The sequence below is a fragment of the Mesoplodon bidens genome (genome assembly GCF_964165515.1).
Source record: "Mesoplodon bidens genome assembly, chromosome: 11".
NCBI classification, from domain to species: Eukaryota; Metazoa; Chordata; class Mammalia; order Artiodactyla; family Ziphiidae; genus Mesoplodon; species Mesoplodon bidens.
This window is the reverse complement of record NC_138167.1, coordinates 44,266,442-44,279,816: the sequence shown is the minus strand read 5'-3', so window position 1 is coordinate 44,279,816 and position 13,375 is coordinate 44,266,442. Positions and strand designations below refer to the sequence as shown.

General features: G+C 58.3%; 1 protein-coding gene across 1 annotated transcript; it reads right to left on the bottom strand.

Annotated features, from left to right (window-relative positions):
• Window positions 1–1,665: 1,665 nt before the first annotated feature.
• On the bottom strand, window positions 1,666–9,700 carry SP7 (Sp7 transcription factor). Its single transcript, XM_081249093.1, has 2 exons — window positions 9,662–9,700; window positions 1,666–4,442 (listed from the first exon to the last, which is right to left on the bottom strand). The coding sequence occupies exon 2, from the start codon at window positions 4,407–4,409 to the stop codon at window positions 3,168–3,170; it is 1,242 nt and encodes a 413-aa protein (XP_081105219.1). The 5' UTR covers window positions 4,410–4,442; window positions 9,662–9,700; the 3' UTR covers window positions 1,666–3,167.
• Window positions 9,701–13,375: the final 3,675 nt, after the last annotated feature.

The window sequence follows — 13,375 nt, the reverse complement described above, 5'->3', positions numbered from 1 at the left end:
CTGTGTCTTCATACTCCACAACCGCCTCCCCCATACAGCTTATTTAAGGTTTGCTGAATGGTTTTTCACAATTTGCAGATTCTTGGGAGGCTGAAGTCCAGGCCTAGCGCACTCCCCACTAACTTCACCAGGGGGCGCGGCGGCCCTGGCGACACAGTGACTGTGACCCACCGCCCCAGGGGCTCAGAGCGCTCGGCGGGCAGTCTCCACCGGGGCCCCTCCCTACGACCTGGGCGGGAAACCGAGGCAGCGTCCTGGCCACTGCCCGAAACTTCTAAAATAGGCCCCCCACTTTGGGAGGCGGGAGGCATCGCGGGAGCCTGGGTGCCTGGACCTCGGCCCGCCGCCCCTTCCTGGGCGCGCCGAAGCCCGGCGCCCCGGCCCGGGGCCGGTAACCAGGCGCACATAGCCCGCCCGGCCCTGTTTGTCCTGGCAGCGCGCCGCCGCTATTTGAGGCGGTTTTTATCTCCCAGAAACCAGCAAAACCCCAAGCGGAGTCTAAGGAAGATGAAAGGGGCCGAGGGACCGGGGAGGGGAGGACTGCGAGGCTGCGGCGGGCGGGAGCTGGCACCGGACAGGCGGAGACCGGGAGGCGAGAGGGCCAGGCCCTGGGGGGTCCCGAGGAGCCGGCCCCTCGGGGTGGGCGCCGAGCCCGGGGGTCCACTTCGGGCCGCCCACTCTCGCGGCCCCGCGCCCAGGCGTCCCCCGCCCCTCTCAGCCGCTCTTCCGCCGCGGCCCCCGGCCGGCCGGAGGGTCCTCGGAACTGGGATCCTTCTTCAAAGCGCCTTTGAAGCCCGGAGCCCCGCCCGAGGGCAGGAGATTTCGCACCTGGACGGGGGCGGGGTGGGGAGGGGACCGGCAGCCCGAGCACCGACTGGGACCCGCTGACCCCTCCCCTGCTCTAGCGCGGAGCGCCTCTCCCGAGTCCGCAAGGGGCACCGGCGGACGGGGGCGCCGCCCGCAGTCGGGCCCAGGCTGGGGGAGCGGCTCGTGCGCCCCTCCGCCCGGCGGGGGAGCCGTAGGGGGCGGAGGCCGCACAAAGCCCTATTGTGGCTGGGGTCTGGCCGCGACAGAGTGGCTTTTGTTCCTCCTCTGAGTCCGTGGCGGGCACGACTGATTGCAGGCCCGGGGCCGGGGGCGGGTTACGTGCCAGGCGGGTCCACCCGCGGTAGCCGCACCTCTCCCGGCCCGGGCCGCGCCGTAGTCCGAACGGCGACCGCGGGGCCGGCGCGCGGCCCGGCTGCTGTCCAGGCCGTGTCCGCTGGTGCCGAGCCCGAGAAAGAGCCGAGTGAAGAAAACCTCTCCGCCTTCCCAACTCCGCAGAGAGCTCTGGGCGGTCAAAAACTGGCCTCCGCCGCAGGGCCGGGCCGCCGAAGTATTCTACCCCGGGCGTAACGTGCAAACAGGCACGACAATGCCCGCGGGGACTCCCCAGTTTGCCGTTTGCCAAAGAGAAATCCTGTGGCTCACTCTTCTCCCCTCCTCTTCCTCTTTTCTCACCAGGACAAAATTTTAAATCGAACTTTTATTTATTAAATTAAAAAAAAAAAAGACTCCATGAGGGCATGATCCCTTCCCTTCCACAATATTACCCTCTCCCCAAGCTCCGGCGGCTTTAAACCTTTAACTTGGGGCCTTGAGGGAGCAAGAGATAGAAAAGGAGGATCCAAAGTCACAGGAAAGGCATTCAAAGGCACGAAGCGGCTTTAAAAGTCACTGGAGGTGGAGCTGGGAGCATCGGAAGTCCCAGGTTGGGGGCCTGTGGACGCATCCCCAAGTCAGCTTGGGGACCTCTGTCCTCCTAGCTCTATAAATTCTTCTTTCTCATGGCTTCTAGGCACCAGCCTAGCACAGTGCCTTGCACAGAGTAGGCACTCAATAAATACTTGATTTTCTTGATCTGATCCCAGAGAAAGCCTTCCCCACCTATTCTTCTAGAGAGACACCTCCAAACAAGTGTCCTCCTCCGGTTAGGTGGGCTTCCCCAAAGAGCATGTCTAAGATGGCAGCTGCAAGCTCTCTGTTACCATGGCAACAAGGGATTAGCCTGATGGGGTCATGGTGTCAGGGGAGGGGCAGTGGAAGAACCTGCTCTGGGGTCAAGGGAGCTGGGGTACATTCCAGTCCTCCCCTCCATAGGACTTGAGGTTTCACAGCTTCTGGCCGGGGCTGGAAATATTAGGGATCCCCTAATTGTGAGATACCCCATTAACTCTTTTAACAGAGATCTAGCTAATCAACCCTATTAGCAGAGATTCCATTACGAGAAACACCATTAACTGAGACCCTGATGATAGAAATTCTATTTACAAGATCTCACTATCACTTTTTCTAGACAGAGATGCATTTGGCTAAAATTTCCGTAGCAGAAATGGACCCGCTTCCCTCCCCAGCTCACTCTACCTGACCTGTCATCATAACTTAGATAAATAGAATTATTATTATTACTATTCATTTCTCTTGGAACATAGGGGTTAAATATACAGGCCTGGGGGCAGCCTCCCTGACCCTGGGGTCACCCCATCTTTGGGATCAGATCCCCACTGGTCTGCCCCCCTCTTGGTACCCTGCTCCCTGCCAGGTCACTTACCCCAATCCCCCAACTCTGGTCCCTAATGAAGAGGCCACCAGGGGGCAATAAATTATCATCATCATCATCATCATCATTGTGTTTGTAAAAAGGAAGAATGCTCTGGAGCATGGAAGGCAATGGACTACAAAGTCCACTGAGGAGACTGGAGCCTGGAAGCTAAGGGATAGTGGTAAATAAGCTTGGGAAGCAGAAAAGATGCATGTCAAGGAGTCAGTGAGATGGAGAAATAAAGTGTTGGGAGCCCAAATGGAGAGAAAGTGAGTTGGTGTGGTAAGAACAGAGGAGAGAGAAACTGAGCAGTGGCGAGGAAAGAGCTTCAGAAGCCCGAGAGCAGAAATCAGGCAAGAGGTGAGGGCCCAAGATGAGAATTTGCCGAAGGGGCCCATGGCAAGGGGGAGGAAGTGAGATGAGGAGGCATGCAAGGAGATACCCAGGCCCAGAATGATGGGGGGAGAGATGGAGCGAGTCCCAAAGGGCAGCATGCATGGGGCAAAGGGAGTGAGGGGCAAGCAGTGGTCCACAGAGCCAGGAGAGACTGGCAAGGCAGCCCAGGGGCTGGAAACCTCCACTCGGCTCAGATTTCCAGCAGGTTGCTCTGCTCTGGGCTGCCTTCAGGGACTTTTTCTGCGGGTGCCGGTGAGGCTGGAGGTCGGGGCGTCTGAGTGGCCTCTTCTTCCCCGGCGCTGCGGCCCTCCCCCAGCTCCTTGGGGCCGCTGGGTGGGGGTCCTGGGCCTGGCTCGCCGTGGGTGCGTTGGTGTTTGCTCAGGTGGTCGCTTCGGGTAAAGCGCTTGGAGCAGAGCAGGCAGGTGAACTTCTTCTCCCGGGTGTGAGTGCGCACGTGGCGCTCCAGCTCGTCCGAACGGGTGAACCGCTTGCCGCAGAAGAGCCAGTTGCAGACGAAGGGCCTCTCGCCCGTGTGCCAGCGCAAGTGGGCCTTCAGATGGGAGGCCTTGCCATACACTTTGCCGCAGCCCGGAATGTGGCAGCTGTGGATCGGCTTCTTGCGCAGCCCGGCCGCTGCGGCGCCCAGGCGCTCTAGCTCCTGGCAGTTGGGGCAGTCGCAGGAGGAGCGCCCTGCTCCGCTGCCCCCGTAGCCAGCACTGCCCCCTGTGCCTGCACCACGAGGGGGTTTGGCTCCACCACTCCCCTCCAGCTGCCCGCTGTTGCCCACCGCCTTGGGTTTATAGACATCTTGGGGCAAGACATGCTGGGGCCCTGGCTGCAGGAGGTGGGGAGCTGGGTAGGGGGCAGGATTAAGGGGGGCAAAGTCGGACGGGTAGGTGGGCAGCTGGGGGTTCAGTGGAGGCTGAGCAGGGCCTGTGGGTAGTGTCCCTTGCAACCCATCACCCTGGCCCTGCCCGCCACCTAGCCAGTTGCCCCCAGGGTGCATGTCCCACCAAGGAGTAGGAGCATTGCCAGGGCCTGGTGAGATGCCTGCGTGGATGCCTGCCTTGTACCAGGAGCCATAGGGGTGTGCCATGTCCAGAGAGGTGTAGACACTGGGCAGGCAGTCAGAAGAGCTGTGCCCCTTGGGCACTAGTAGCCCAGGGTCCTGGGTGCCCGTGGGCCCAGGGAATGAGTGGGAAAAGGGAGGGTAGTCATTGGCATAGCCCGAGGTGGGTGCTGGAGGACTGCCTGCAGGTGAGAGGAGCCCATTGGTGCTTGAAAAGGGGGCTGGGTAGGCATCGCCCATGGTTTTGGGGGCCGAAAGGTCACTGCCCAGAGAGTATGGCTTCTTTGTGCCTGCTTTGCCCAGTGTCGCTGAGTCCCGCAGAGGGCTGGAGCCACCAAATTTGCTGCACGCCGCTGTCAGCATGGCCAGGGGACTGGAGCCATAGTGAGCTTCCTCCTGTGGAGAGAGGGAAGCACTGTTTAGGGGCAGAGGAGGACACGCGCAGAAGGACTGTGCACCCCAGAGACTTGGACAACAGAAGAAAGGGGTTGAGGAAGAGTTGAAGAGGATGAGGGATCAGAGGTGGTGGGGGCGGCACTGAGGACTGGGACCCAGGGCAGAGCTCAGATGGAGTCTGGAAAAAGAGCAAAGGACCAGGACAGCAGCCTAACACCCAACCCAGCAGGCAGGAAGCAGAGCTCCCTGTGGTGCTGGGGGTGTGTGCAAGGGCCTCTGAGGAATGGGAGACACTTCTTAAATAGCCGTGAGAAGAGCTGGGGATAGAGGCAACACTCGGGTGTGGTGAGAATTAGGGATCCTGACCCCTGGAAATGGGTTGGGAGCAGAGGCCGTGGTCGGGGACTTGGAGAGGAAAGATGAGGCTGAAAGGGCAGCCTGGGAAGAAGGTGAAGTCGTAAGGGACTGTAGCTCCTCGCGTTCCAGATTTTCCCAGCTTGACCCCTTATTCACTTCCTGTCTCTGCTTCATCTCCTGACTAAGGCAGTGGCCTGGTCTCCCCGAAGCAGCGTCCTCATGTCCTTGGTAAGGAATCTCTTTCTCTTGGCAGGGACCCTGGGGCTGGGGAGCAAGAGGAAGCGAGGGCAGAGACACTGGGACATTGAGAGGGAACAGGGCTGCCGCCAAGCCAGGACTGTGGCTGAGGCAAGAATGTCTTTCAAGCGGGCATTGGGCACCTCCTGCTTTGTGGAGCCAGCTGGTACCCCTTTGGGAGGGCTGGGAGAGCTGAAGTCCTCACGCCTCTGCAGGGCAGGGAACTGGGGTGGCTAAGATACTGGCTCACAGCCACACACCCCCACACCTCAGTGTACCCTAACACACAGAGGCCACAGAGCTCGTCTCTCTTCACCCCTCCAGCGCAGGGAGTGAGGGAAGATGCATGTAGATACGGGGCGTGGGAGTCTTTTAGAAACACACACAATGCCCTTCGTGCCCATCGTGCTGCTGCTACCAGGCCAAACCACTCTGAGATCACCATCTCTCAGGAGCTCATGGTACCCCTCCCTGAGTCAGACGTGGGATGCCCTCCTGGGTGATGGATGCCCTTCTGAATCCCAGGCTGGCATAGATAGGCATCCATTACTGAGAATCCCACCAAAAAAAAAGATGCCCTCAAAAGCTGACCCCATACATTTCCTTGACTGGAGCCCTCAAAAACTGAACAAGAACCCAAGAATCCAGGGTTCCCAGACCTGCCTGCTAGCTCCTAGCATGTGGTATGTGCTGTATGTGCCCGTGACACCGATCCTAGAGGTAGATCTGGGGTCTAAAGGTTGCAGTGAGGAGTGTGTGCAGTCGCCAGTCTTGCACTGTTCCGCAAATGCAAACCCGCTGCTCCCCCTGTCCAGTTACCTCTCTCTGAGGTCCTGTTGACCCCATGGACTCCCAAATTTGAGCTACTGAAAGCGTCCTCAAATCTGGCAAAAGCCCTGCATCCTGCCCAGCCAGGATTTCCCTGGAGCCTCTCATCTCCCAAGCAGAGGGTAGGTAAGGCAGGGTAGCTGATGGGGCAGGAGGCAAAGCCTAGCAGAAAGGAGAGGTAAAAATGTGGAGTTCAAAGGAGAGAGGCAGGGACACAGAGACACCAGAGCAGAGGACCCTGCAGGGTGAAGAGCTGATGTAAAAGCCCCCGGGGGGGAAAGTGAAAACAGAGGGGCAGCTGGCCCTCAGGGGCAGAAATGGGCAGGGACCCAAAAGAGAAGAAAGCAAAAAAAAAAAAATGACAAAAAGGACGGAGAGAGAAGAAAGCAAAATAAACAAAGACAGAGAGGTGATGGAAAGAGACTGACTGGGCAAGGAAGGCACAGGAAAACAGAGGAAAAGAAAGGAGGGAGAAAAAAGAAAAGGGGGAGGGGGAGGAAGAAGGCAGATTTCCTACCTAAGAGAAAATCCCCACGGTGCTGGGCCCCAGAAAACCCCCAGACCAGGCCACTCCTCCCTCCTTCTCCCCCTGACCACCCCCTCCCCCTCTGCCTGCCCGGCCCGGCTCCGTTGGTTTCCCTGCGGTCGGTTTATTTTTAAAAACGCCGACGCCATCCCCCCCGCCCGGCCCTCACACTGTGGCCACAGGGGCCTCAGCCAAGCCTAGGGACCCCACCCAGCCGTGGGGAGGGAAGGAGGGGTGAAAGAAGGCCAGCAGCCCCAGGCCAACAGGAGACCCCAGGACTGGGGAGCGGAGGCCCACAGGGCCCCTGAGGGCAGGGAAAGGGGAGCAAGGCACCAGACCACTCAGACGGTTCTGGAGCTCCTGGAGGCCAAGAGCTGGGCACCTGGCTAAGTTTCACCACAGCCTCGGTTTCCTTCTCTTGCTGCTTGGGCTCTTCTGAGAACTGAGGAGAGGGTCCTGGTTAAAGATTCTAAATACTTGTCCACGACCTCACACCAGGAGTCCAGGAGCCCACCTTTCAGTTGCTTTTCCTCTCACTTCCACCCACCATCCATTGAAAACAATGACAACCACAACAAAACAGCCTTCAAGTACTGAAAGGAGAGTCTGTAGAGAAGGGACAAGATAAGGAGCTGTCCCAGCTCTCTCACTCACACAGGGAGGAGAGCCCCCTCTCTCCGCTGACCTCCCACGGGAATGTTCACTGGACATCTGAGCGTTGACTGGCCATAGGTTGTAGGCATCCAAGGTCGCAGTCTCCACTTCTCCACTCTCCGTCTCCTCCCAAGTTGTTTAGTTTTCCAACCTTCCAAGCGTCCATCCCCACCTAGCCCCCACCCCCGTTTCTCCCTCCACCCTGTTCCTCTGCATCTCACTCAGCCCAGGTGAGCCTTCCATCAAGCTCCCCTCTCTGAAACCCCAAGTTCTTCCCACTGCCAAAGAGGACTTCCGGATAGGGGCGGGAGAAGAAGGTTGAGGGCCCAGGCGCCCCCCAGAATAGGTGAAAGAGACAGAGGCTAGAAGCCTTGGTGTTGGGGGCATCTCCAGCTCACGGGAAGTGAGGGACACAAAAGCCCAGTTTCCATGACACACTCTTCTTGCCAAGTGCTACCCCAATCCCATGTCTTTCCAACAGGCCTTTGGCCCAGCCGCTCCTGCAGGCACCAGTGCCACGCTGGCAACTCTGACATGAAGCCCACGCCCACTGACACTGCCCCTGCCTTGGATGGACCCAGGATTTCCATGCACCTTAGTCCTCCAGCTTCCTCAAGACCAACCCCAGTGTTTCAATGATATGGTTCAACTGAGAGTGTCCTGGGGGTGAGCAATCTGTCTCCTTGCAGCAGGGGGTAGAGAGCAGTACCTGAGGCCCCCTGACTGGGTTATGGTGTCCACCCCATTGCCTTGCATGCCATTCCCTCAAACCCAGTCACAAACTCGCTATCCATCAGACTTACACACACCATTCCCCACTTGGACTAACAGACACTCAGGTGCCCCAGCTTATACACACACACACCCCTGTGCTCTCACAAAGCCAGCCACGCGTGCGGGTGTGCTGCTTTACATTCTGACACTTACATGCAGGCTGGTGAACACAGGTGTTAAAAGACTCCCAGTCTATCTCACACACACCTCTCCTGCAGGCTGCATGAGTCGGCTTCCTGTCTGGCCCATCACCCCTTGGACCTGAGCTAGTGCACCGGGAGCAGACATGGGGCCTTCAGAGGGGCCCAAGAATACAGAAGGTCAAGGCTACTGCTGGGAGTTGATCTTTGGGGAGGGCTCTATGGTCCCAAATTCCTGCAGAGGGACCCAGAAAGCAGAGGTGGTGACAGAGACACAGAGTCAGAGACCCAGAAGCTAGGAGAACTCAGGACATTCAAACAAGCTCTGAGTGACCCTGAGTCCCCCTTTCCAGCTATGGGCCATGAGTTCCCCAGAAGCCCCCGGCAGAGTTAGCCATTTCTCAAGCCCCCAACCCCTGACCCCCATGGTACCCTAGTTCCCTCCATCCCCAGTGCCAGAGGCAAGGGATGCTGGGGTCCCAGCCTGGAGGGGAAGTGGCTCAGTCCGCCCTGGAGCCTCCCACTCCCAAAATAGAGCTGAGTTTGTCTTTGGCTGAAAGCTAAATATTTGTGAGCCGGGCAGGCGGCCTCAGACCCTGGCCCTCCTCCTTGGTTGCGTCTCAGGCCTGGGCCCAGTTCCTCTGGTCAGCCCCCCACATGCAGGGACTGCCCTCTCCCTTCTCTCATTGCCCACCTCCTCTCCTTCGAGCCCAGAAGCCCAACCCCCTCCCCACCTACAAACCAGACAGGACACTGCCTAGGCTGAGTCCCGAGAGCCAGGACCCCCAAGGAACCGTGTACTCACTGCTACTCTGTGCTCACTCGTCCTCTGGCCTTCTTTCTCTCCCCTGTCTGCTACCAGCTTATCTCTCTCCCACTCCTCTCTCCTCACCACCCCCCTCCTTTCTCCATCCCTTTTCCACTCCTCAGAGTTGGTGTGCTTGGCTGACCTTAGGGGTCCATGCCTTCTTCTAAGCTAATCCCCTCTCATCCTCCTGTGACTGTTCTCTGACCCCTGGCCCTGCTCTCTCCTCCCTTCTCCTGCCCCCTGCTCCCCCCTCCTCTGACCCCTGGAAGTGACAAGCACCACAGCAACTGTCTGTGTGAGTTGGGAGGTGGGAAGTGGACAGGGATTAGGCCCATTAAGATCATGGCTGGTGTCCTGGGGGACGGAGGGGGCAGTTACCTCAAGCAGGGAGGACGCCATCCTGAGGCTGGGGAACGGGTCCCAAGGAGCCAGGCAGATGGAGAGAGCTGAGCCGGAGACAGAGGGAGAGGGAGAGGGAGGGAGAATGGGAGAATGGGAGAGAAGAGATCTAAAGTTAGAAGGGACTGGGGGGTAGGGGCTGGGGGGGTGCTGCTCTCTGTCTGCAGGGATCCACCCTCTAATTACAGCTTTCCCAGCGGAGAAGGCTCCGGATCCAATGAGCAGGGCGAGAGAGGGAGGCAGAGGGTCCACATTTCCTGCTCCAGTTGCTGAGCTCCCCAAAGAAGGGATCTGGGCGGGAGAGGAGAAACGGGGCTCCCAGAGAAGGGCTGCAAGCAGGAGCCGGTAGGGACGGGGCAAGCTGTCAGAGTGTGCTGGGGGGCGCTGAGGGCAAAGCGGAGGGACGGCGGGCCCAGGTGTCCCACACCCTGCCCCCAGCGAGCCCATCAGCATCTGTGGGAACCCCTCCCAGACACAGCTCCCCAGTGTCCTGTACCTGGGGTATCTGGGGCTGGGTGTCCTGGGTCTCTCCTCCCTGGAGGTCTGGCACTGGGAGTGCTGGCAAGGGGTCGCCTGAGGGTCCTGGGAGGGCTTCACTCCTCTGCTAGGCCAGCTCCACTCCTGTTCCCACTCAGGCTCTGATCCTAGAATCCTACTCTGACTCCAGAGTCCTGGCTGCTGGTCGGCGGGTGGCGGGGCTGCTGCTGCTGCTCCTGCTGCCGCCGCTGCTCCTGCTGCCGCCGCTGCTGCCGCTGAGGGAAGGAACAGGAGGGAAAAGGAACAAACCCCAAACCACTAATTAGAGATCCAGGGGGGGGATGGGGGATTGGGGACGACACTCACACAGAGAGACCGGAGCACACTGACATACGCGCTCATGGACAAACAGGATGATACGTGTGCACGTCCACACACGCACAGTGCTATGCACATGGGCACAGCCACCGTCATGAATGAACAGAGACAAACTCACACACAAATGATCACAGTGACATGGCTGGAGGCACACAAGCCACACACACACCCGAGCTGACCACAGAGATGCTTGCTTCCCCAGTCACCCACCTCGAGATCAGGAGTGCAGTGTGTACGTGTGTTGTGAAAGCCAGGAGGGGGAGTGTGCTCTGAGGTGGAGGCTTCTGCTGCCCAGGCTTTTAGGGTCACTGAGGTAGGTTCCAGAGCAAGGCCTGGGGGGGTGGGGGTGGGGAGAGCTTGGCACAGGTTTGGGGCTCGCCAATCTTCCTCCCAATGCCTGAGTTTCACTGTTGGGAAGTGGCACCTAGGCCTGCCTCACTTTGTGGGGCAGAAGCTAGATCTTCTGGTTCTGAGAACATTGAAGGCAGGCAGGAGTGAGGGTAAGGGCAGGAGGTCATTGGGTCAACTCATCCAAGCCTGAGCCTAGCCTCTTTGGATTAACCCCCCGCCAAAGGGAGGCCCTAGCCTCCATTGTTCCTTGCCAGTTACCACCCCTAGGCCCTTCTTGGCCACACATCAAATCTCTATCCTTTGATGGAGTGATCAAAGTGATCACTCATGATCTTCTCATGAGTGATCATGCTTTCCAGGAGGGAGTGCCTGGTTCCCTTTCTCATTGTCATGCATCAGTTCCCTCTGCAGCAGGAAGAATTGGAGTTAGAGCTTAGGCAGGACTTCCCAACTTTGACTTCCCATCAAAATGGGGAAGAAAAGAAAGTCAACCAGTTGGAAGAGGGAAATTCAAAAAGTCTATTAACTGAAACCTGGGCCCTTAGGTAAGTTTATGGGAGAGAGAGGACTGGGCAGCCAAGTGGTAGAGCCAGCATCTCTCCCACGGAGGCGCCCAGCCAGCCGGGGTTGTTTTGCAAGTTCTTCCCCAACACACCCCTCTCCTGCTCTCGGCCCTGCCCATCCGAGGAATGGAGCCTGGTCCTTCCCCCCGACCCCCTTCCCTCATTCCCCAACCAGTCCCCTCACTTTCTCTTCCTGGGTGCCCACTTCTGGGGCTCCTTTTACTCTCCCAGCTCAGCTCCTCAAGGCAAAGGTGGGGAGGGGCAGGAGCAGCTGGAAGTCCAGGGAGGGTTAACTGCAGTTTAACCAGTGGGTAGGATCAAAGTTCAGGGGAGGAGGGGGTCAGGGGGGCTGGGGGGAGCAGTTCGGGATTCCAGCCCCATGATTTGATTTCCTTCAAGGAAGCCTGTGGGCCCAACTTTTGAGGAGAGCATTAGGGAACCAGGGTGACTGGCAGACACCAGTCTCCCAGGAAAAGAAGCAAAAGAAGAAACACAGAAAGACTGAGAGGCATACAGAGCAAATGAAACAATCCAAGAAAATCAGAAGAGAAACGAGGGATATAACAGGGAGAGAAGAGAGGAAAACAGAAGACCAGCATGTAGCTTAAAAAAAATAGAGAGCAGAAAAAATGAAAAAAAAAGGAAAAGAAATAGGCCCAGAGGAACAAAGGTGAGGAGACAATGGCTTCAGAAGGACAGGACAGGGAAAATAGCCGGACGCCTGGCCAGGTCCAGCAGAGGCAGAGGGTCAAAACGGCCAGGCAGGTGGGGGGCAGGGATGGAGTATAAATAGTGCATAATTGTGTCCGATGATTACACGGGCCACCCCACCCGTCTGCCCAAGAGGAAGTGCCCGTGGTGGGGTGTCCCATGACCTCGAAGTCTCCCCCTGGTGGGGGGTGCTTCTGAGCCTGAGGTGTCAGATGGACTTCTGGGCGCCCACACGGGCGGGCTCAGAAGTTGGGGAGGAAAAGGGGAAGCTTTGGAGGAATTACTGCACCGCCAGCAGAAAGCCAGACGCTTTCAGATCAGGCAGGCAACTGAGGCAGAGGAGCAAAGTCCAGACTCCAGAGAAGAGTTGGCAGGTGAGAGGAGGGTTGGGGAGGAAACGCAGAAACTAAAGGGGAAAAGGAGGCAGGATGAAAGGAGGTGGGGGGTTGAGGAGAGGAGATGGGGGCAGGGATGGTCAGCCTTCTCTACTTCCTTTGGGGATCTGGATACCTAATCCTACCTGGGAAGGAGCAGGAGTGCTAGGGAAGGACAAGGAAGGAGCAGGGTCCCCAGCAAGATGTGAGCCAGGGCCCCTGATGTGCCGACCCCAGTAGGAGAGTCCCTGGACACAGCGCCCCCTCCCAAAGGTCTGCGCCAAAGCCAGGCAGAGGGGCTGCCTGAAGCCCCCAGCTGCCTCCCTCAGGACCCTGGGTTCTGACTTCTTCCACACCCTTGTTTAAGATAGTCCTGCAGGCCAGCTGAGGCCCTGCTATTCCTGGGCCCAGACCCCCGCCCCCTTGCCAGTGCCCCCAGAGGCTGGGGTCAACAACTGGGAGCCCTGACCAAGGACCTGCCTCCACCCTCGCAGGCCTCCCTCAGCCCAGCCTCCCAGGGGGTGGGGCAGCCAGGCAGAGGCGCCATGTGGCAGGGGCGGGTAGAGGCTGCGGCTCTGGTCCTTCCAGTATAAACCCCCTAGGCATCTGGTTTCTATCCACCACCCCCCACCACCCTGGGGGCCCCTCAGCCTCCGCCCATGGCCACCCAGACGCTGAGCTCCAGAGATGGACGCCCCTGAAGGAAGGGGTGGGATGGTGCCTTTCTGATCTTTCAACCCCAGGACTGGGCTGAACCACAGGGACCGCTCCCTTCCCTCCCTCCCTCCCCTAGAAGAATCAGGGTGGGATTTCTAGGTTAGAGGGGGTTGAATCTGGAACCTGCCTCAGTTCTCTTTAGCTGTTTTTGGAAAGGTCAGTGAGGGTGGAGAGAGAGTGAACACTGGGGAGAGTGGGAGACCATCTACCTCCCACCTCCTCAGGGAAGCGACCTCCTTCCACCCCACTGCCCTCCGCCCACCATCCTAGGCTGGGCTTCCTCTGAAAGCCCCAATCCAGAGGGACTCCTAACTCTTCCTTTGTTGTTATGAGTTTGGCTACCCTAGAGAGAGTCACCAGCAAACAGCGAACAAAGCCCTGAGATACAGATCGACACGTTCTCTAATACGTACCTAACGAGTGACACACTTTCAGATACACTCTTGCACACACGCTGAATTATGAACATACATACACTCTGCAGGCAGCCACCCTGACACACACGGATATAAGTACATATGTTATACAGATGATGCTTACACCAACACACTGACCCTAACCTCCAGTCACAAAAATGCACACACCAGCATACATACATGCAGATGGACTCACAGTTAGCTACAATACCCCCACATTTAC

Bases quoted from the DNA above. Each gene is read 5' to 3' on its own strand.
- SP7 (XM_081249093.1), bottom strand. From the start codon at position 4,409: ATGCTGACAGCGGCGTGCAGCAAATTTGGTGGCTCCAGCCCTCTGCGG.